This window comes from Harpia harpyja, chromosome 22 (assembly GCF_026419915.1).
Source record: "Harpia harpyja isolate bHarHar1 chromosome 22, bHarHar1 primary haplotype, whole genome shotgun sequence".
NCBI lineage: Eukaryota > Metazoa > Chordata > Aves > Accipitriformes > Accipitridae > Harpia > Harpia harpyja.
The window spans coordinates 2,192,677-2,215,310 of NC_068961.1; the positions used below are offsets into that span (position 1 = coordinate 2,192,677).

The window sequence follows — 22,634 nt, forward strand, 5'->3', positions numbered from 1 at the left end:
CCCTCTTTTCTCTCTTATCCTGCTATTTCACCTCTTGGGTGCACATATTCCCGGGAAAGTACCCAGAAAAATCCTACCCATGTATCATGTGCCAGCACCTCTGTTCTGTGTAGGAAGGCCTTCTATATTTGAAGCCAGGGCCATCTGCCTCATTCCTAAAAAAAAAAAACAACCCGACCTTTTTTTTTTTTTCCAGTTTTCTGCAAGGGCAGTGGCCACAGTTCTTCTGTATAACTTTAAAAGGAAAATGCAACCCATCCAATAGTAATAATATTTGAAACTTCTCTCCTATTTATCAGTTAATTCTAAAGTTGAGTCTTATTTCACTTACCAGATCAGATTTCCCACAGATCCCATATGCTGGCTACTTCTTTTTAGTGGCTTCAGAATCCACTAGTGCTTTTTATAATCTGAAACAAATGGGTGCTGCACATAATGTGGGAAAGGAGAGGTGGAGGCAGAGGAGGCTGACAATGCATGCATTCAAATGATGTGGGAAAAATATGACTGTGTCAGTAGAGCTTGTCAGAGGGGGTTTAAGGCATATCATGTATTAGCAAATCATAGCTATTCTGAAGGCAAAAGAACGAAACTTCTTAAAAGGAGCAGAATTCCAGAAGGACACTAATGAGTAAGTATTGGGTACCAGTGTTTAAATGTAATGTCATAGTTGCTAGTTATTGTCCCTGCTGCATCGATATTTCCTAAGTACAGTATAAGTCTTAACCATCTCAGTTTTAAAACTTCATTTCCATTTGCCTCTGACTCTGTAAAATCCTCTCTAAAAAGGAACATTGTCAAATAAATTGGTAAGAGGCAAAATACTGCTGTTGCAGCTGAAAACAGTTCATGCTTTTGATGTTGCATTTAGGCAAAAGCATAAGTAAGTGGTAAATGATACGAAAGCTGTTGAGAGGAGAAACTCGGTATAAGGTAGAAATGTAACCTGTGATGCTCACTTCAGTCCCTGGCTGATACTTTTGTCAGAGCAAAATGCTGCAGAGCGCTCCCTTGCCAAGGAGGAACTGAAGCAACTTCGTTTTTGTTTTTTTGGGGAGGTTTTGGTTTGGTTTTTTTTTTTTTGGAATCACAAGTCCTTAATGCAAAGAGTACTGATGACTGCCCACATCTAGTGAATTGGATTAGAATCTAATTAGCATGAAGAGTTTAGGAAACTTCTGTAAAGTTTCAAAAATGGTACGTGAAAGAAGGAAATAGCTTAGCTAAAAATTCAGAGAAGTATTACTGAACCGTTCCTTGGGGATAACTTGAAAGTAGCTTTCCTGCATCTGAAGGATGTAGCACGCATGAATGGTAACCTATTTTGTTTGTTAACATTTTCCGTTCGGATAATTTGGTATGTTTAAAGATATCTGTTGTATTTAATTGACCCCTGTAGTTTAGAGTCCATCTGGAAATCTAGGCACATACTGTGAAAGATCAATAAAGTGATTTTAGTGTTTGTGAAAGCAATTTTTCTGGCCTAGTTTATGCATTAAAAAGGATAATACACCTGTCCTACATTTGTGAAGTATCTCTGCAAACACAAAAGGACCATCTATTTGGTTTATGTACTTCGTTCTCCAACACTGTGTTGTAATGGCATGTTTCCAAGCAAAACCACTCTTTCCCCTCTAATCTCATTCACTTACATGCACATCAACTATTCTGTATAGCAAAGAAAGGTTAAATTCAGGCTGAAATGTGGTCCAAAGGAGAGGTGGAGGCAGAAACTCCTTCTATAATGCTTACTGTAGAGGAATAGAAATTCTTTTCACGTGTCTCTAAATTTAGGGTTTACACCATTGCAAAGGCTTTTTGAAAAGAAAATGACAAGTTGTGTAGTAGAAATTACAAATATTTTAAGATGGAAATAGCTGCTTTTATGTCTTCCCTCTCTGTTGCAGTTGTGAATATCCGCTCAGCTTTAGGTGTGCGATTTCTTTTTTCCATGAGATTGCACAGGGCTTATTTGCACAGCATATTCATAACAGTGCTTCAACTTGTAGGGGTGGAAAGTGGGACCCTCTATGTATTGTTAGTAGGTATTTTGTGTCCTGAGGAAAAATCTCAAACAATAGTTATCAGGATGGACCAGCATGTCTAACACTACATCAGATGATTCAAAACTGTGGGAAAATTACATTTGACTTCTATAGGGCATCTCACATACTTGGCTGCTACATCTTGCATTAATTGGGGGGGTTGTATGAAGCTCTAAACCCTTTCTCTTTGAAATATTTAGGAGAGAGATGAAATTTTGTCAACACCTGTGGTGATGCTATATTGCAGGTATAGCATAGGTAGAAAGGAGAGAGGAGTGTGGCTTTCATGGAGAGAAGGGATTGTATGTTTGTTTGTATGTTTTTAAGCATGCAGGCACTTGAGTGTTTCTCAAGTTGTTACGCTTCAGAGGTACATCTCCATGAGGAAGCCCCTCTGTAGCAGGACCCAAGATATTCCACCCCAGTCTGGGATCAGCTTGTGCAGCATGCCTGGGACCTGAAGGATACCTATGGACCCATGAAGGATCCATCCCATGAAGGATCTTCAGTGCTGTGAATGATGGGCTCTGTCCAGGCACCGCACTCCAACTAGGATGGAGTAGGGTGCGTAGGATGAAATGTGAGGAAGCACTTCCTTCTCATCTCCCTGCTCTGTGCCTACTTGCATCGCTCTCCTGATCTTGGTCATGATGTGGCCAGTGGCCCACCTCCAGTATTTGGTGTTCCCAGCTCTCCAGCTTTGGCTTGAAAGGAGTTTTCTATTTTATGGGGCCCTGTTCCTCTGTCCCAGGGCAGCCTTGAGAGCCTAGGATGCTTTTTTTCTTTAACTTTTGTGTTTGTGTGTCTGAACGAGTGCTGGGGCTCTCACATTTAGAGCAGAAATACTAGACTAGTGAATTTCTACCATACCCTGCAAAGACCGAAAATCACCTCTGCCTTAATTTGATACCTTCAGCCAGATTCCCCAAGTCAGGGCAGTGTTTAGAAAGTAGTAAAAATAGTAATGATCCAGGAAGTCAATTTTGTTAGACTGAGTTAAAAGGACAGGAAAGGAGACCTGAGGGACTTGTCCCGCTTCATAGCAAATCAATCTCTGTTTGAGTGCCGGTAGTTTTGGGGTTTGTTTTTTCATGAGATTAATATAGAAGGCCAGAAGCTATTTCTGCCTGCAGGAGCAGGCATAGTATGTCCTTAACATATTCTGTGGCTTTCTCTTCTCACTGAAAGCTGTAGCATGAAGCATATTCTGAGATAGAACTATGTTGTGCACTTGCACAGAAGAAAATAGCAGTAGGTGGGATACTGGAAAAGTTAATAGCACTTACTCAATGTGGACGTGAGAAGATAGTTCTGTTTCAGCAAGATAGTGACTCATGATGCCAAAATGAATGTAATGAGGATGGCTTATTTTAGCTTAGATATCATACATACCTGTTGAGATCTAAGAAAAAGCAAGTGAACCTTTGTTAGGAATACTGTCAGTGTTCAATACCCTGTAGTGATCCAAGTTGTAAAAGCCCATCTCATTGCATGAGAATACAGAGTGCTCTTTCTGGGGCTTTTTGAAAGGAAGAGTGGTGCCATTGTTGGTAGGGTGCTGCCCTGTGCCAGAATGCCACAGTGGATGGCAGCATGTGCTGTGTATTCATCATTGGTCTGAATCCAGTGAATCTGAAGAATAACTGGAATTTCAGAATATTTCCTTGATTGGTAAAGTACTGTGGCAAGGTCCCTTTGAGGCATAAGCAAAATGAAAGGCACTGCTTTACCCTGCTCTGACTTCTTTCACTTCCTTTCTTCTCCACACCCTAACCATCAAGAGATATTCCACAGGTGAGACTTAATATCTCCTAATCAGTGGAGGGCTTTTTTTCTCAGCCTTCTCTTTTCTTGATCTAAATTCAAAGTTATCATACTATTTTACTTGAAGTTTCTGTTGATAGATCCCATCCCCAAGAAGCCTAAAATCTCATTGCTGAGTTTACTGGACCTTTTTAGTTGGCATTTCTCATACCACCTGTGGTGGGTTGACCCTGGCTGGAGGCCAGGTGCCCACCAAAGCCTCTTTATCACTCTCCTCCTCAACTGGACAGGGGAGAGAAAATACAATGAAAAGCTGATGGGTTGAGATAAGGACAGGGAGAGATCACTCAGCAATTACTATCATGGGCAAAATAGACTCGACTTGGGGAAATTAGTTTCATTTATTACCAATCAAATCAGAGTAGGATACTGAGAAATAAAACCAAACCTTAGAACACCTTCCCCCAGCCCTCCCTCCTTCCCGCCTCAACGGGGAACAGGGGATGGGGTCAGTCCGCCATACCTGGTCTCTGCTGCTCCTTCCTCCTCAGGGGGAGGAGGATTCTGCACTCGGCCCTGGCTCCGCCGTGGGGTGTCTACCGTGGGAGACAGTCCTCCACCAACTTCTCCAACCTGGGTCCTTCCCACGGGCTGCAGTCCTTCAGGCACAGACTGCTCCAGCGTGGGTCCCCCGTGGGGTCACGAGTCCTGCCAGCAAACCTGCTCCAGCGTGGGCTCCTCTCTCCACGGGGCCACAGGTCCTGCCAGGAGCCTGCTCCAGCACGGGCTTCCCACGGGGTCACAGCCTCCTTTGGGCACCCACCTGCTCCGGCGTGGGGTCCTCCATGGGCTGCAGGTGGAGATCTGCTCCACCGTGGACCTCCCTGGGCTGCAGGGGGACAGCCTGCCTCACCGTGGTCTTCCCCACGGGCTGCAGGGGAATCTGCTCCAGCGCCTGGAGCATCTCCTCCCCCTCCTTCTTCAGTGCTTCTCAGAGAAGCCACCCCTGTAGCTCTCCCCGCTACCAAAACCTTGCCACACAAACCCAATGCACAACCAGGTGACCCACCTAGTGGATGAGGGGAAGGCTGTGGATGTTGTCTACCTCGACTTCAGCAAGGCCTTTGACGCTGTCTCTCATGGCATAGTCCTTGAGAAGCTGGCGTCTCATGGCTTGGACGGGTGTACTCTTCGCTGGGTAAAAAACTGGCTGGATGGATGAGCCCAGAGGGTTGTGGTGAATGGGGTGAAATCCAGTTGGTGGCGGGTCACAAGTGGTGTTCCCCAGGGCTCAGTACTGGGGCCCGTTCTGTTTAATATCTTTATCCATGATCTGGACAAGGGGATCAAGTGCACCCTCGGTAAGTTTGCAGATGGGAGGGAGTGTTGATCTGCTGGAGGGTAGGAAGGCTCTACAAAGAGATCTGGACAGGCTGGATCGATGGGACGAGGCCAATTGTACAAGGTTCAACAAGGCCAAGTGCCGGGTCCTGCACTTGGGTCACAGCAAACCCCATGGAGCGCCACAGGCTTGGGGAAGAGTGTCTGGAAAGCTGCCCGGTGGAACAGGACCTGGGGGTGCTGGTCGACAGCCGGCTGAAGATGAGCCAGCAGTGTGCCCAGGTGGCCAAGAAGGCCAACGGCATCCTGGCCTGTATCGGAAATCGTGTGGCCAGCAGGAGCAGGGAGGTGATCGTCCCCCTGTACTGGGCACTGGTGAGGCCTCACCTCGAGTCCTGTGTTCAGTTTTGGGCCCCTCACTACAGGAAAGACATGGAGGGGCTGGAGCGTGTCCAGAGAAGGGCAACGAAGCTGGTGAGGGGTCTGGAGCACAAGTCTTATGAGGAGCGGCTGAGGGAACTGGGGTTGTTTACCCTGGAGAAAAGGAGGCTGAGGGGAGACCTTATCGCTCTCTACAACTGCCTGAAAGGAGGGTGTAGCGAGGTGGGGGTCGGTCTCTTCTCCCAAGTAACGAGCAATAGGACAAGAGGAAACGGCCTCAAGTTGCGGCAGGGGAGGTTTAGGTTGGATATTAGGAAAAATTTCTTTACTGAAAGGGTTGTCAGGCATTGGAACAGGCTGCCCAGGGAAGTGGTTGAGTCACCATCCCTGGAGGTATTCAAAAAGCGCATAGACAAGGCACTCCGGGACATGGATTAGTGGGCGTGGTTGACGGTTGGACTTGATCTTAAAGGTCTTTTCCAACCTAAACGATTCTATGATTCTATGATTTGTGACCTATAAGAACTGCATTGGTGCAAGTACATCTGTTTGTAAATGAAGATGAAATCTGTTTTATTTCATTTTCTGTGCCAAGCTGTCATGGCGGTTCATTGAACAACACTTCCAAAGGACTCATCTCAGAAGATGTCCTTACAAAGTGAAGTTCTGCTCATCCTAGTATGAGTAAGAAAACCGATCTCCATTTTGGTCTTTAATTCCTCTGTCTCCTGCCTAGACTGCTTTATTGCTCTCATCCATCTGTTAATGACTGAATGAAGGCCTCTGAAAAGCATCATAAGTCCTTCCTCCTTTTGCTTTGACGTGAGACCTTTCTGTGGTAACATGTGGAGGTCTTGTCCACTGTTTTGGTACCAAGTTGTGAAGTGCCTCAGAGCATCGTAAAATGCATGTCCGGCCTTTAAAGGCAATTTACAGGTAGTGGTAGAGAAATACTGCCGAATAGTGCATACTACTCTCCAACCAGATTTCTTTAGCCCCTTTTGGTCAGAAAGTCGCCATCCAGTCATGTGTGGCCCCAAGTAAAGCAAATATGTGGCTATTGGAGACTGTGAAAAAGCTTTTCTGGGGGGAAAGTTGACTTGTTACTGGCTGAGCTGGTGCATCAGGGGAGAGTGCGAGTCATTAGCAGACAGACCCTTGTGCTGTAGGCGTTTGATGGTGCAGAGGATGTTTTGGTGAGAAGGGTGTGAGAACATCTGCCAGAGGGAGGAATATGTCTGTGGTTAGACCTCAGTCACTGCTGTGCAGTTGCCGTATGGACACCATACCGCATCAGCGCCGGGAGCTCTTTGGTTCTGGTGGAAGTCAGTAAGTGAAATGCCTCTCCTGCTGGGTCATGTAGATCTGCAAAAACCAGTGGGTTGGCACTCTATGGGAGGGAGCACGGTGCTGTGTGGGCTGCTTGGCACGTGGCAGAGTAAAAGCGGATGGTTGAGAGCAAAGAGCTCGTGCACAGCAGAGACTGTTGAGTATCTTGAGCATTGCTGCTAAAGAAATCAAGGAGTGGAGATGGAACCTGATCCTCAGGAAAATTTCCTGAAACAGAAGAGTCTGAACAAAGCAGACATTTCTCCTACAAGACTCCTTCTGCAGTCTGCATCCTGGGCTTTTTTTCTGAACAGTTTTTATATCCACCTCACTGGCAAGCTGCCTGCCTGGGATCTCATTGGCATTCTGCTTTTCTGCTGTAATCTCATGTTGTTAAGGAGTGTGATTTTTGTTCTTAGCTGTGCCTCATATAGAAGATTACATAAATACCCTGGAAATCTTGGGAGGGGGAAGAAGAAGAAGAAGGAAAAAAAAACCACCAAAAAACCACCAAACCTTTCCTCTGAGAAACATTTTGACTGTGTAATCTTATGTCTTCCTCTCAGAGAAAATTCTGTTTAACATAGGAGGAAGGCAGGCATGCCTCTTTACCAAGAAAGTCACAAACTGGCTTCCTAATGGTCCAGCTGTGCTAATGAGCAATTACAGACCAACACACTGAGCTGAGGTAGTTTTGTTCTCCTAGCAGTTGTTGCCCAGAGATGTTTTGATACAGGAGTCTTTTTTTTTCTCCTTTCCTCCTGTGTTGAACTAGTGTCATTTCCATCTCCTTCCTCCCGTCCTCCTTTCCCTGGTAAATAGCTATTCACTTTCTAATTTGAAGCCATCTCATAAAGGTTGTACTTTGGAGGTTCATCTCTCCTGTTCATAACCCTCAAGTTAAACGAAAGGATAATCCCAGCAGTGTGGGGGGGGTTGGTTTGTTTTTCCTTGCAGCACAGCGGTTTAGTTGCTCATTGAAAACGTATTTTCAGCAGTGTGCCCCTGGTACGGGGGAAAATTGAGCTGTGGGTACAGGTGCCTTTATATTGGGTTACTGTGAATTTATTTGGGTTCCAAAATCCTCGATGACATGGTCCATGCGAGTGCTGGGGGCAGCCAGACGAGCTCACTGGGGGATGGACCCGGAGCCTGCGGTTCAGTGGAAACACTGCACAGACACCATGTTGCTCTTTGCCACGTTGAAAGAATGGCTTTTTTTTTTCTTTTAAAGTCTGAAACATATCGAATAATATATAATTTACTAAAAAGATTTTATTGGTCACGGTTCCATCTTTTCAGAAAGAGTGAAAATTTGTTAAATATGCTTGCAACTCGGGAGAGAGAGAGAGGGGGAATAAAACTTCAAACAGCACTGCTAAAAACAGCCTGGGCTGCTTTTGTTTGGACTTTCAAAACACAGCAGCTTAATGCCTCCATTGTACGCAGGGGGAAATATGCTAATTCGAAGCACATTTCCCATCAGAAGCCCTTTCAGTCCTGTCATCGTTGAGATATGAAGGATGATAAAAGCGGGGAGAAGGGGGAGGCCCGTATTATGGGAGCGCGGCTGCTGCTTATTGTGCGCAGGGAGCGGGGCTGAATAGAGCTGACGAGCCCGGTCACCCGTGAAGCCCCGTGGCCCCGGGGCCACGCAGGTTCCCATGGGTGCCGGCCCCACCGGGACCCCCTGCCACTGCCGCCAGGGCAGGGGTCTTCGGGGGCTCCCCTCGCGTCGGCCAGGACGGGAGCGGAGGGGCTGCCGTCACCCGTCCTGCAGCCCTATAACCCGGTTTTTCCTTCTGGGTAACGCGGACAGCTGCTTTCTGTTGACTTTAAGTGCAGTTCAAGCTGAAATAACTAATTTTTTTTCTGACAAGGCCTCCGTCGCTTCCTTTCTGAGTTGCTGGTGCTTGCAGGGCAGCGGTGCTCGCTGGCTGCGTGATGCTGAGCTCCCTCGGTAAAGAGGCGTCTTCAGCCCAGGAAAAGGGTGCTGCCGCAATCGGGCTGGTCTTTTTCTTCACAGTTATGAAACAGGAGGGAATCTGTGAAATGCTACTTAGTCTGTTACCACTCATTTATATGATTGTGTTTTAGGTTGAAATAAATACATTCGTAAGTGGTATGCATGAACAATCTGTAAGTGCTATTCTTTAAATGCTGCATGACATACATAAAAACCTAGGGTTTTGGTTTTTTCTTCTCTTTCTTAAAGTCCCGAAAAGATCTTTAAATGGCAGATTTTGTCTCAGGAGTCTGACCCTGTTGGTCTGGAGCTGGGGAGGTGCTTGGTTTACCCAGGAGGACTACATTTTCTGTTTTCTTCTTAACAGGTGCTAGTACTGTTTTATTGTAGAGTATTTGGAATTAAATGAACTTGAGGTTCTGATAATGTTGCTATGATATTTGCTTGGAAACTGTTTGAAATGGCAATGAGAATTTAGTTGTAGTTGTTTGTTTGGCTCTATAAACCTGCAGTGTAGTAATGGCAAATTAAACTAGGAAAATGGGCTTTTGATTGCATTTGCAATCTGGTGATGTTCTGTCTGCGATAGAAGTATGTGCTACGCTCAAACACACAATTAGTTTAAATATTTCTGAGGCCCATAGCTGGAATTAAGTGCTTGGAAATACTTTTAAAGCTGTGGTTGGTCTTCAGTTTCTTCCCTGTACTAATAAACTTGTGAACAGGCAAATCAGGCTGGCTGATTTTGGCTGGGCGTGAGAAGCTGCGATCTTTTTCTGCAACCTGTGGGCAAGTCTCTGATCTGCAATGAGAGGAGCTCTATCACATGTTGAGCAACATGCTTTCGGTCACCTCCAGGACGGTGAGCACACACTTGACGTAGTACAGCTTTTTTGATACAGAGACACAGCTCCTGTGTGGACCAAAGAAAGAACCTTAGCCAGAGGCTTGGATGTTGTTTTTGCCTTGTGCTTTTCTCCATTGTTTTGTTGTTGGGGCTTTTTTTTTCCAATATATCCATTCCTCCTCCCTTTTCCTGGTTCCTTAGCTCCTTTCTTTTTCTCTCCAAATGGTGCAGAAGGGTGGAGCAGATGATGGTACTTCAGGAATTGGTAGTGGTGATACATATACAAGATGTGTCTGTAGTACCACTGAGAGCAGAAATGCCCAGTGCCATTTTGAATAATGAATGTGAGGGTCTCCAGAGCAAACACATAATGATAATGCTTAGTGTTTACACTTGGGAAGCACTGAGTGCAAGGGAGATGGTTACAAATGTGCTGAAACCCAGAGAGCAGAAATAAAATGGGATGGGAATGGTACAAGGAACAGATGAAGAAGCAGTAGATGCAAAATTAATTTTAGTCTGACTCATGACAAAGTGCAGAAATGATGCCTTTCAGCCATTTAAAACAAGTGAACGTCATGTTTGGAAAGAAGCAGAGAAATGGGGATGTAACTAGGCAGCGTCAGGGAGGGATTGCTCAAAAGAGAGTCTGGATTCTGGGTGGTTTTCCGGCAGCGGGACTGGAGGCCATTTGGGAGGCTGGGATCCTGCTCCTGGAGAAGCTGCTCCTTCTGCATTGACTGCGGCGGGGGCCTGGCCATTGTGCAAACCCTCCTTTGTGCCGAGCCTCAAAACCTGCCGGGCGGCAGAATGGCTCTTCCCGCGAAACGACTGAAAGGCTCCAAGCTCGAGACACTTAAAAAATTAGGCGAGACAAAGTGTTGGAAATGTATACTCTAGGGAATAATCCTGTCCTGGCAAGGGATTTTACTTGACAGCCTATCTGGGAATCTAGGCTGAAAGCAGCTACTTTGTCCTTAACTCACCCTATAGCGCTTTTGTCTTGGAGCTCGCTTTGTATGCAGGATCACCCACTGCTGAGGTTCGGCAAAAATCGAGGCGTGACATGATCCAGACGGAGCTCCAACCGTGCTTGTTGTTGGCAGGTTAAGTCATTCCCTGTTTATAAGGTAGAGGGTGGTGGTTTTTTTTTTTTAATTGCGCTGAACTCTCCAAGTGCACACTTAACTTTTTATGGGCGCAAGTGAAAGACCTGTTAAACACTTCAGCGGCCGTTGTTTGTTGTCCACCGGCGGTGTTCTCAAAGGCATTGTAAAGCGCAGAAAGAACCGCTACTTTATACATGACTGGGATCCCAATTGATGCAGCTAGAAAGGGGGGATTGGAAAAGCTGGGCCGGTCGAAGTTGCCTGGCACATATTTAGCCGATGAGTTAATTGGATACCCTCAAAGTGGAACTTGTTAATGTCCTGCCGCTTTCCTAATGAGGATATCTGCTCTTGCAAAGAATACAATGATTAATTGGGGACCCTTTCGTTAGTGTCTTAACTGAGGATTTCATGACTAGTGTCTTGTGTGTGAACAGAAACTATATTTGCAATTCAACAGGCGGTCCAGGGCTGCATGACAGAACCTGTCCAGGATCTTTCCCAAAGTACAGTTTAATTACACTGGAATGGGAATTTTCAGTATCGGGGAAACAGCTACAAAAATGGTGACTTACAGGGTGCTGAAACTTTAAACAATTAATTTCAGTACCTTGTACCAATCATTATTTTGATGGTTTCTTTTATGTCAACATTTTGACTGCTGAATTACATGGGCTTTTCAAAACATTGACACACAACTGCCCAGTAATCTATGAGTGGGTCTTGGAGCAACATAAGGCTGAGCCTAGCGTTGGTGGGGCCAGCCTTTCAACCCACGATACTGAGGTGAGCGGATAATGGTGCCTAAGAAATGGTGCTCTCGCTGCGTGGATTAGCTCTGCCACAAACTCCAGTCTGACACTGGGTAACTTGGTTCTTGGCCCTGAAATCTTGAGCTGGAGGAAGCTGTAGCACTGCGATGGTGCTTAGTTGTGCATTCGCTATCAAACTTAATACCTGTTGTGTGACTCTCTACATTAGTTTGCATTCCTCGTTGTGGTTCTGATGATGCCGATAAAGTTTTCTGCTCCATAAAAATATGTATATAATCATATGCATATGTTTTCTTTATGTATGTATGTATACACACACATATCTCTACTTACGATTTATGCATGGAATCCCTTATGAAATTCAGGATGAGTCTTCATCCCTGTCTCTCCCCATGCCACTCCACTGTGGGGTACTTTTTTATAACGAGTGCCCCTGGTTTCTTTTTGGGGAGCTGTAGGGTTTTGTACTTCTTTATATTTCCCTGCTTTTTTCCATGCTTTGTGAAAAGACTGGACTGAGGCCAAGACTGAAGAACAAAACGAGCACTGAATAGATGAGAGATTGTAGGTGGGATGCTGAAGTCTATGCGAAGAGTGGGAGGGCAATTTTGAAAATCAGAACTGGATGTGAAGTTAACACAGGATTGTCTGATTAAATCTGACTTTGTGGAGCAGAAGAATAAGTTTGTGTCAAGGCTGAACTCAGTGAAGTTTAGATTTATTTATAGATAGATAGAGAAAAAAAATTCAACAGGTAGCCTCCCAATACCAATCCTGTCTCAAACTCTCATGTGTTTTGAGACTAAGCAGCTGTATTAGCAGGAGTGTATTATAATGATACCTTTGCTGCCTTCTGAAACTCTGGCAGGAATAGCTCTTCTACACGTACCAGAGGCACTTCTACTTAAGTGCTAGGAAGTTCGACATAAATATCTAGGATACTATTTCAGTACGTCCGAGTATTTAGGAACTTTTGTTAGTCTTCTGAGATGGCAGTAGGCTTTGGCAACAATATTGGAGAAGAGGGTTCATAGCAAAAGCTAAGTAGGTTGGCTTGTCTTCAAGGCGCAGAATTAAGGGAATGAAGACAAAAGAGCTGAGCATGTCGTCTTTCTGCTGCACTGCCTAGTTTTAAATTTAAAGTATTTGAAACTTACCATGCATTACACTTGTAGGAAACTATACATATTGCCATAAAATTGTTGAGCTGGAGTAGAAGCCGAAGACGACCATCGGGGCTGGTGCTCTAAAATGTCGCTTGCTGAATGAAAGCTACTTCTGGGGGAGATGCTAGGATGTCTTTTCTTTTGTTTCCTATATTTCTGTGCTTTCAGCTGTAGTATAAATGGGCTCCATATTGTCAGCATATTTCTTTCTGGCTTGCCAAGAGTGTGGTGCTACTCCAGACAACCTCGCAGGAGAAGGGTGCAGGAGGTGATGTTGCTTCCAGCTCAGTTTCAAATGTAGCCTATTTTGTTTTCACTTTTATTGCTTTTCCTCAAAAGTCCTTGGCATGCTTGAGGTTGCCGTGTTCTGTCTGTCAGGGTTCTGAATTATTTCCCCCGGCCTGTTTTTTAAATACAAGTTTCTTACACCCAAGAAAACCTTACTAAAGCCATTAGTTAGGATGAAGAAATAACAGCATTTTTTTTTAATTACTTCTGTGCTGTTCACTGCCTTTCATAAGCAGAAATGGACCTCCCAGCTGCTTAAGAACACCACCAACTTTTGCTTTCGTTTTGACTTTGATTATAGCTCTTCAGGCTCTTTTCTTTGGTAGCTTTCACATCTCTGCCATTTGAGTCGTCTTTGAGACTAGGACTTGATGAGACTTAGCTACTGGAAAAGCCGTACAGAACCATCTATTCAGTCTTTAAGGGATTTTTTTTTTTTTTTTTCCCCTTTATGTTCCAGATAAAGGTTAGCCATCCACGTATGTTCTGGATTTAGCCTGTTTATTGCCTTTGATTCTCACCGGTGACTGTTACTGCAGTGGACTAAAGCAGTGGTCCAGCTGGAAGCTCGCAGGCTGGCCAGAGAAATGTATGAAACCCAACAACTGAACGACATCTACTTTGCCTGCCTGCTTGCTGCCAGGCATTTAGATTGGCAGCAGTTATTGCCATCTTCTTGTGGCTTTACTAAGGGGGTCACAGGACTGGCACCTTCACACTCTTGAGGTCTGCTCACACTCTTGGATTTACCTGCATCAGTTAACTCGGTGATTTTCTTTCGTTGCAAAGATAACCACTGTCCACGCTTAAGCCTTTAGTTTTGCCATTTCTACAGAAATCCAACACTGAGATCCCGAAGTGCAGTGCAGACTCATGGTTTTTAGTATTTTATACGGTATTTTGTACTGTGGTAAAAGTGCAGGGTTTTTCCACTGTTATTTGTTCATTAATTTGGATTTAATTTTCTTAGTAATTTAGTATGTCTGAAAGAACAGGCCCCACATTTTTTTTTAAAGTACTTGCCAGGTACATGACTGCTGCACAACTAAAAGCTTGTTGTCATGCTTTGATTTTATCCACATGGAAAATTTGCCTGCTTTTGCATAAGCATTCAGATTGGGGTTTATACTCAAGTCTTAGGTAACTGGTCTAAAGCTGGTCTGAACACAAGCAATTATGTTGAGACACACACCAAGTGACTGCATGTTTGTTTGTTCTTTCTCTTGAATATTTTTGCATATATCCTTAAAAAAAAAAAAGTATCCTACAAGTTGTCTTTAAAATTAGTTGTTTGGAATACATGTCAGTTTTGTTTGAGGGACAGTCTCTGTATTTTAACTTCTGAGTCTTGGATCTCATAGGCTAATCTCAAATTGCTCTGGAAGTATGTGAGAACACTCTGTATTACAGCTCTGTGAAGCCTTTGTAGAAGTGGCAAGTGTGTATTCATCTCCTGAAAGCTTGTGAAGAATTTGCTGTAGGTTATGATAGAGCTCCTCAGCCTTCAGGAATGTAAACTAGATTCAGTGACATTAAAGATAGATGTTCAAAAGGAATTGGCACACTAACAGAGTTGGGTTTTTAATACCTTTTTTAACTTGTGCGATTGTGCTATTTTACTTGACTGAGCAAAATGATTAAATGTTTTATGAAAACCTAGATAAAATAGATTAAAACCTCTTTTTTTAAAACTATTTTGCAGCAAACGTGTCTTAGTCTGCAGTGTCTTCACATACTTTGCTCCACTGCTATTCATCTTGAGGTTTGGCTGTAGACTCAGAGCTGTGCTTTAGCAGCAGAAGCCCTTACTGCTCAGCCCCCCTCCTCATTTTCGTTTTCATTTTGGTCTACAGATAAAATGCTGGGCTGAACTCCTGAAATGTAACTAGCCACCTTCCCTGGTTGCTGGTTATCTAAATCAGCCTGGTCTGTACAGCAGGGTTTGCTGAGTATCAGTCTTCAAAGAATCTTTTGTAATTTCTGCCTTTGTGGCTTTGTCTTTTGCCGTGCTGTCATAGGCATAGGCTTGATGTCTCCCAGTCTCATCATGTATTATGAAAAGGATGTATCTGATTAAGGGAGAGAGCATTGGATGAGACAATTTGCTGGCTGAGATTAATGCTCAAAGCACAAGATCAGCACCCATGTTAGCACTGGAGGAAAAGCATATAGTTTATCTGCTGTGTTTATCAATGATGGGACAGAGGTTTGAAGATTAAGAAATTACTTAAGATGATAAGTGCTTAAACCCCATCATATATTACATCAATCTGGAATGCAGTAAGAAGGGGGCGGGGGGGAGAACTTTACACTCATGCATCACTCGAAGCTTTTAGAGGATGATTTAGTAGGGTAGAATTAATGCTTTTGAATAGTTGGGATTGATGGCTTCTGAAGTCTTCACTTCAAGCTCTTGTGGAGTTGATTCTGATATTGTGCCCTGACTTTTTTGTTGCTTGTTTGGGGAAGGGGTTATCCTGGGAGAAAGTAGGGGAATAGTCTCCGAGCCTGTTAGTTTTGTGTTCGTGAAACATCTGCTCTGAAGTCCTGAGCCTGCCTAACAAAATCTGCTTGCCAGCAGGAAAGCATGCAGCTGTTTGAAGGAGCAGGCCTCCCTGATGCAGACAGGAGGGCTTCGTTAGTGCATTTGCTCCGGGGACAGTCTGTAACCATAGGTTTTGTCTAATAAATTTGCTGTTTAAAAAAAGGAAATTCCAGATGACGTTTGTATTTTCTGTGTATTTATACTGATAAGTGCATTAATATTATACCACCTGAATTAGTTTTTGAACCGGCCTTCTGTAACTCGGGGTAGTCAGAAGAGAGGTTTCAACCTTTTAAACCTTCCAAAGTAAACAAAGGTCATGAAGAAATGGAGATGTAGACTGTGACAGCAGCAAGCGGTAGTACCGACTGAACAATGAGAAGTTCCAAGAAGGGAATTTTAATGTCAGAGACAATCAACTGTTTTGACCAATGACTAAAATTAGTGTGACTTTCAGCAAGCAGGGTGTATTTGCTATGGATTTTCAATCTTACTGATGCTAAATGGGGAAAAAAACACTCTTTGTAGATCATTATCCCAAATATAAAGAAGTTGTCTGTCCTTTCTTGACTGTGGGATTTGAACAACTTTTAGTAATGGTTAAAAGAATACAGCAAACAGCACCTGTGGTTTCACCTTTCAGCTGCTTCCTCAAGGGAGTGCGTTTGCAGTACATGGTCTTGCTGGGCAGGATTCCAGTATGTGTATGGAGTGCTGTGTGGGCATTGGAGAGGGAGATTGGAGAAATACGCCTTGCACCTGGGTTGAGATATCTGCTGGACCTGCTGATTTGATTACCTTCAGGAACCCAACCCCATTGCCTCATGTTGGTTCCTGAGGATACTTCATCTCCTCTACAAATTAACTTCATCCTGCTTATAAAAAGGTCTGCTGAGGTGGGAGCTTCAACTGCGGACTTTTCCTGGACTCCAAGAAAGCTTTTTAGGGAAATGCTTGACATCAAGTTTTGATGCTATGATATGAAATCTTAGGATAAGTCCAAGACCTCTTGGCAGCTGGGCTGAAGCACGTGTCTGAGCAGTAATGCTAAAGCAAAGTAACAATGGTGGTGACCATGGTGAGAGAAGAGGATTTGTGCTCTGATTTCTTGCAAGAGAAGGGAACTTTCTCTAAAGGTTGGGTCTGAGGTTTTTTGTGCTTTTCACTAGGCATCTATAGAAATAAAAATGCACAGTAAAATTGTGGGTGTAGTAACTTTAACCAGAAGAGACTGAACTGCAGCTACAAATCTTTGGACTGCTTCCCTCTTCCCACTCTCCCGGTTGAATCTGTTATATGGAACATGCAGCGTGTAGGTTTTAACATCCCCAGCGTTTGCTGAATCTGCTAGGAGTCTTTGCAGCCTGCAGAATCGGCTGCGGCGGCTGGACCAGCGAAGCCTGCCAGACCACAAAGGCCGTTACTCCATGGTTGCTCCATCACCCTGCGCACAAAAAGGGGTGCCTTTGGGCATGTCTGCCCTGTGCAGTGTGGCGTACTGCGAGGCCATTCAGACAAGGAAAGTGATAAGCAAGGTTAATTAGCTGCAGAACAGTACAGCCTTAAATATGTCAGTTATCTTGGGGTTTGGAAGGTGTATAATACCCCTATGTGGTGAGCGTGGGGCTGCTCAGAGCGGCCTGGGGACACTTAAAGTCACCTCACGCAGTGGAACATAGACATGTCCTGGTTTTGTTGCTCCCGGAGCCACGTTAGTACAGCTCGTTAGGTCGTGCTGCAGTCCGCCTGGATTTAGGGGAGCGATCAAACATGTGCTTAACAGCAGCTCTGCACTTGCTTCTAAGCGTGGCTTTAGGTCTCCAACGGCAGACATCCTTTTAAAACCCAAGTTGTGTTTTCTTAAACATCTTATCCTTTAAAGTATTGCATGTGCATTTTAGGTCCCTTGAGCTTGCTTCCTTTCTGCTTGCTTGGATTTTTTTGTGCATTTTTTTCCGTTGCAATTGCCAGTCAGAGAAAGAATTTAAATTTTCCACGTACGTATACGTATGCCCACTTTTGCTTTTATGCTTCTCTCACGCAGTCTTTTGCCGTGGGTGAGCGGAACTTACTCGGCAAAGAAAGCAAACAGAGAGAACAGACCCATCGCCCCCCGCCCCTTGAAAGAGCAGAGGGCATGTGGAATAAATCAAAATGCGAAGCATAATAACAAGATCCCATGGGAAAGGCAGCCTTGCGATTGTGTGCCGGCGTGCACTCCCCTTAGAGACGGCGGCCGGGGGGCTCGCCCCACGGCGGCCGGGGGGGCTCCTTTCTTTCTCGCCCGCATCTCCCCTCCCAACGTCGCCAATCCATTCACCGCCAAGAGAATTGATTAACATTCATCGGGAGCCTCGGGAGACTGGGGGAAAGAGGGGGAGAGCGGAGGGCGAGGGGAAGGGGGTGCGAGCTGGTGATGCTGGTCCCCGCGACGCGGCGAGCCGGGGCACGGTCGGGCGCAGGATGGCTATTTTATAGCTGGGGACCGCGGTGACGTATGGCTGAGCGCTCGCTGGCACGGCTCCTCGTGGACCAGTCAGCGGAGCGAAATTGAAGCTGACAAGACTTTTCTGGCATTTTGGAAAGGACTGTAATCTACTGTAGGGGAGAACAGAGCCACTCAATCACCGCCGCCGTAAATAGGAGACGGAAGGGAGTGAGAAAGGAGGCGAAGAGAAAAAGTGCTTGCTGGGGGGGGAGGGGGGGGCGGCATTTTTGGTGGATGGTATGAAGCCAGCCATGGAAACTGCAGCGGAGGAAAATGCAGAACAAAGCCAAGAGAAAAAAGGTACCCAGGGGTCTAACAATAGCCTGTTTAAATCTTTTCATTCAGGGGGCTTAAAGAGGTTTAGGCCAGTTTTGTCACTTTTTCGAATAGCTCTTAAACAATCCTTACTGCATCTTCGGGCTTTCAGCCGTCCTTTCCTGCATGGCTTGACAACAAATTAATAGAGCAACAATCTTTCTGCCTGCGTCTGTATTTGCTCTGAATCTGTCCTAACCCTGCCCAAAATTATGTTTGCGAAAGAAGTCTTGTAATTGCTGCGTCTTTGACGGATTTTGGATAATTTGGTTTACAGAGGTAGCGTGTGCCTGTGTGTTTGCATGTCATTTTCAGAGCCGTAATCTGTTGTTTTCATCGAGACTAGCCATGTAGCAAGGCTTTGCAATGCAGTGTGGGAGACCTAGGTTATAATAACATGTAATAGATTATAATACCACACAACCTTCGTGTATTTAGCTTGATGCCAAATGCTACTCTTATTTTTAAATTCCTTTTCCTTTTCTGTGGTGTTGTCTGGCAAATTTTGCTTTTGTAGACGTCTGCCTGCGCTATGATAGTGGGGAATAATGCAATGAGTTTCACAACATTAGATTTCAGGATGTGTTAATCACCGAGAATTGCTGCTTTTTGGAGAGAACAATTCCATGGTAGTGGTTCTGCGGTAGGGAGACAGCAGCGCAGAAGGAGAGGTGCTTCATCCACCCAGCCTTACAGGTGATTTATTTGGTCTGGAGTGCTGAACTTCAGAGGGTAAACTGAACTAGCAAAGGATGGGTTTTTTCTGCATCATATAATTTGTGCCAAATAAATGTCCCTCTTCAGTGTAGCAGACTACTGCACTAATCATAGCAAGATCTTTTTGCTAAATGATACAGCAGTAACAAAACCATTACAATTTCCACTGCCCTTTTACATGAGTCATATTATACTTTTGAACCTGTTGTGTGTCATATATAACCAATCTGAGTATCTCACAGGCATAAGCAGCTGATACACAACTAATACATTTTGCTTTACTAATACATAAACCAATTCGGTTTCATTTATTGTTAAACAGTTCAGATATGAATGTAATGATAAACCCCAGTACTGTCCAGTACCAGATTTTGTTTTCCTACTTTGAATCTGATTCCTCCTACACACTTTTTATAATTCAAACCTAGCTTCAGTTTCAAGTAAATGAAATTTGTCAAGTGATTAGACATAGTACTACATAATCCCCTAGGGATTTCACAGAAGGAGGTCCACTGATGAGAGATTAAACTCTGAAAGCCATTAGTGTATGTGGACAATAACCCACCTCACTGCAGATTTTGAGTAATTAATGTACAAAATGTCCTAAATACCTTGACTATAAACCCACCTTGAACTCATAGATCATTCTTCAAAAATTACAGCAGTTTTTTCTTCTGACTGATGAGTTTCTTTTAAACTGATAGAACTCATGTACCATAAACACCAAAGAAAGTTATCTGTATGCATTAGCAGCTGTGCAAAACGAAATGTGTTGCTGAATGTGTTCATGATGAGTTTATGGTTTCCCTTTTATTTTGGCAAGGATGAAAGCACAACATGTAGAACAGTGAATCTGTTACTAAGTCAAGGTGGTTGATCTGTTGCTTTCATAGGATGCAAGCAGGGGAACTTCTATCTTAATTTTACCACCCTTTCCTAGTTTTTCTGTGATAATTTTATACTGTGGATCTGTTACATAGGTATGTGTATGTAACACTTCAAGCCTTTGTTCTTGCCAGTTTCCTAATTTCTGAAAGCAACACATGGTCTCTCACATTATGCTCTTTATTTCTATTCACTTAAATTCCCAATATGTTTCACAGCAAATTAAAATGCAGAAAGCTGAAGCAGCCCTACTCCTAGTTTCAATAGCAAAATAAATAGCCCAAATCCCCCTGCAAAGTTACTGCCATGAAGCGGTGGTTCGGTTTGAGGGGGACAGATTTTCCAAAGTGCTAAGACTGTTGAGCCTAGTCGGGTTTTTAGATGGGCTCAGCAGGCATCAGGTACCTCTGAAATGGCAGGATTTTTCAAAAGGGCTCTTTCACCAGCAGTTCTCATGGAGGAAAATGAGCTTTTTCTCTGCGTGAAGAACTTCCAGGAAAATGCTGCTGCTTCATTTTGGGGTACAAAACAGAAGCTGACCCCTTTAAAAATGTGTCCATTTACTGTCTGGACCGGATCTCTTGCTTGCTGTGCTTTACATGCTTGCCAGGCTTGCAGCATTTGCTTCTTCCTCTAAGATCCCGCCTGGACTTAGTGTAACGGGCATCCTTGATGAGATGCCCTAGACCCAGTGATTGCAAGGCAACTGCCACAGCTTGAAGCAATCGAAGTGTTATCACAAAGTCTTTTAACTCTTCCTCCCAGAAATGAATTGCAAACTCTAAGGAGATAAAACGACATCTGAAGGAGTTTGGGGGATGTCACTATTGCTAAGACTGAGCAAGAGAAGATCCTGAGCATTTCACTTTGGGTATTCAGGTTCACACACAGTATGCTTTGCACTGCTGAGTTCTGGGGAAAGTATCTGCATTTAAATAATAGCAAATCATACTTTTAAGCTAAGAGGGTTTTTCCCTTTACCAGAATTTTAAACTACAGGTTTCTGGGTTGTGTTTTTGAATGCAAGGACCTCCTCAAGGATGTACTGTAATTGTATAGAATAAATACTTGGAGGAAGTTGGGTTGGGACTACATGCTGCCTATATACAGGGCTCCCTGTACTCGGGAGAATGCTGGAGAGCAGTACTGCTCAAGCACTTGGAATGAGCAGCGAGATCTATTTTCAGTTCGAGCACTTCATACAGTCAGATCTGAACAGTGGTGTCACATAGGTACTGGTTTATGTTTCCCATCCCTGTGGCAAATGTGGATGGCCAGCTATTTTGGATTGCAGTGTAGCTGAGACAATTTACGCAAGCTAATGTGCTTGATAACTAATTACTGATTGATAAATGAAAATCATTGAACTTACTTAGATTTTTAAAGTTTGCTAAATTGTATATGAATTCCAGTTTTATATTTTAGTAATTATTTTCATGAATCCCCTGCCTGATTCAGGCAGTGATATTACCCAGCTGATGGATTCAGTGTTTATCAGACATTTGTTTCTCTGCACCCAGATGAGTGGCTGCTGCCCCAGTTTTTTTAATTGGAAATGGAACAACACCCATGTTGATGCAGATAAGAAATAAGTCAGCTTTATACTGCGTATCAGCAGCCCTTATCAGAGGAGAACACCATGAGCAAGCTGAAGCAAAATGTTTAACAGATACTTTACAGGGCTGCAGGACAGATTGGATGCATTTTAAAGATGAAGGTTTACAAATTATTACAAATGACAGGGTTTATCTTGCAGCCATTAAATTAAATCAAAATGTGAGGACTGGGCAGGCAGATTTACTGAGGTGGAATAAATAAGAAAAATGAAATGCCATTTTGCATCAGCAGTGAAGGATATAGATCCTGATATACATTAACAGAGACAAGAAGTTTCCCTTTTAATTTAACTATGAGAAATACTACCAAGTTGCAAATTCAAAAGACAAAATAAAACCCAACTGTGGATGACCATGGTGAATTCACCAGTTACACATGGGAGGATGGAAGAACGCCATTACACTAGGATATAGGTTCCTTGTATGAATGCATATGATGTTCAAATTGCATATGCTGTGCTGACGAATAATGAAAGCCAGCCTGACCAGCTGTACCAAAGGTTCCTTTTAATTGGCTCTTCCCTACTAATGAGCTCTCGATGAAAGAAAACCTCGTGCTCAGGAATGGTTGTGAGCTTTATTATTTTCATCGTATATGAAGCAATCTTTCCGCTTTTAAACTCTAAATAGACAAATATATGCTAGTCAAAAATAGAAAGAAAATACTTCTCAAGACAACTGTACAACTGTGTGCGGTAGTGTAAGTGAAGCTGCTAAAGTGCAGTGTAAGAAAGGAGTGAATTAATGAGCAGTTTATTTCACTTTTAGTGAAGTTCTTTTTACACAGTGAGCTTACGACATTTTGATGCATCACAGATGTATTTTTTGTTACAGCAAATTGAAAAAAATGACTTTTTTTATGTATGTGTTACAGTTATTAACCAAAATGTACCCCCTTAAGGTTAGGCTCATACAGTGATATCAGAGCTGTCAAGCCGTTTAAAGATTTTAGTATGCTGCATATTTTTTCCTGTTTCAAGCAGTTCATTGGTGTTTTAGATCCCCTGAAAACAGCAACTGCTTTAAGTATAAGTCCCTGAAGAATACGACTGTAGAAAG

The 22,634-nt window shown here is 43.8% G+C and overlaps 1 protein-coding gene across 7 annotated transcripts in view; it reads left to right on the top strand.

Moving 5' to 3' along the window:
• GPM6B (glycoprotein M6B) overlaps positions 1–22,634 on the top strand; it is a 112,576-nt gene that overhangs the window by 62,046 nt on the left and 27,896 nt on the right. The window contains exon 1 of one of the 7 annotated variants that reach the window (XM_052773816.1): positions 613–631. The exons of 2 other annotated variants lie outside the window; for them this stretch is intronic. In XM_052773816.1, the coding sequence (XP_052629776.1) occupies positions 628–631 (4 nt within the window). In that variant the 5' untranslated portion in view covers positions 613–627. Of the gene's footprint in view, positions 1–612; positions 632–18,052; positions 18,343–22,634 lie in introns of those variants that run through there. 4 more of the 7 variants (XM_052773811.1, XM_052773809.1, XM_052773817.1 and 1 more) reach the window with 4 other exon arrangements.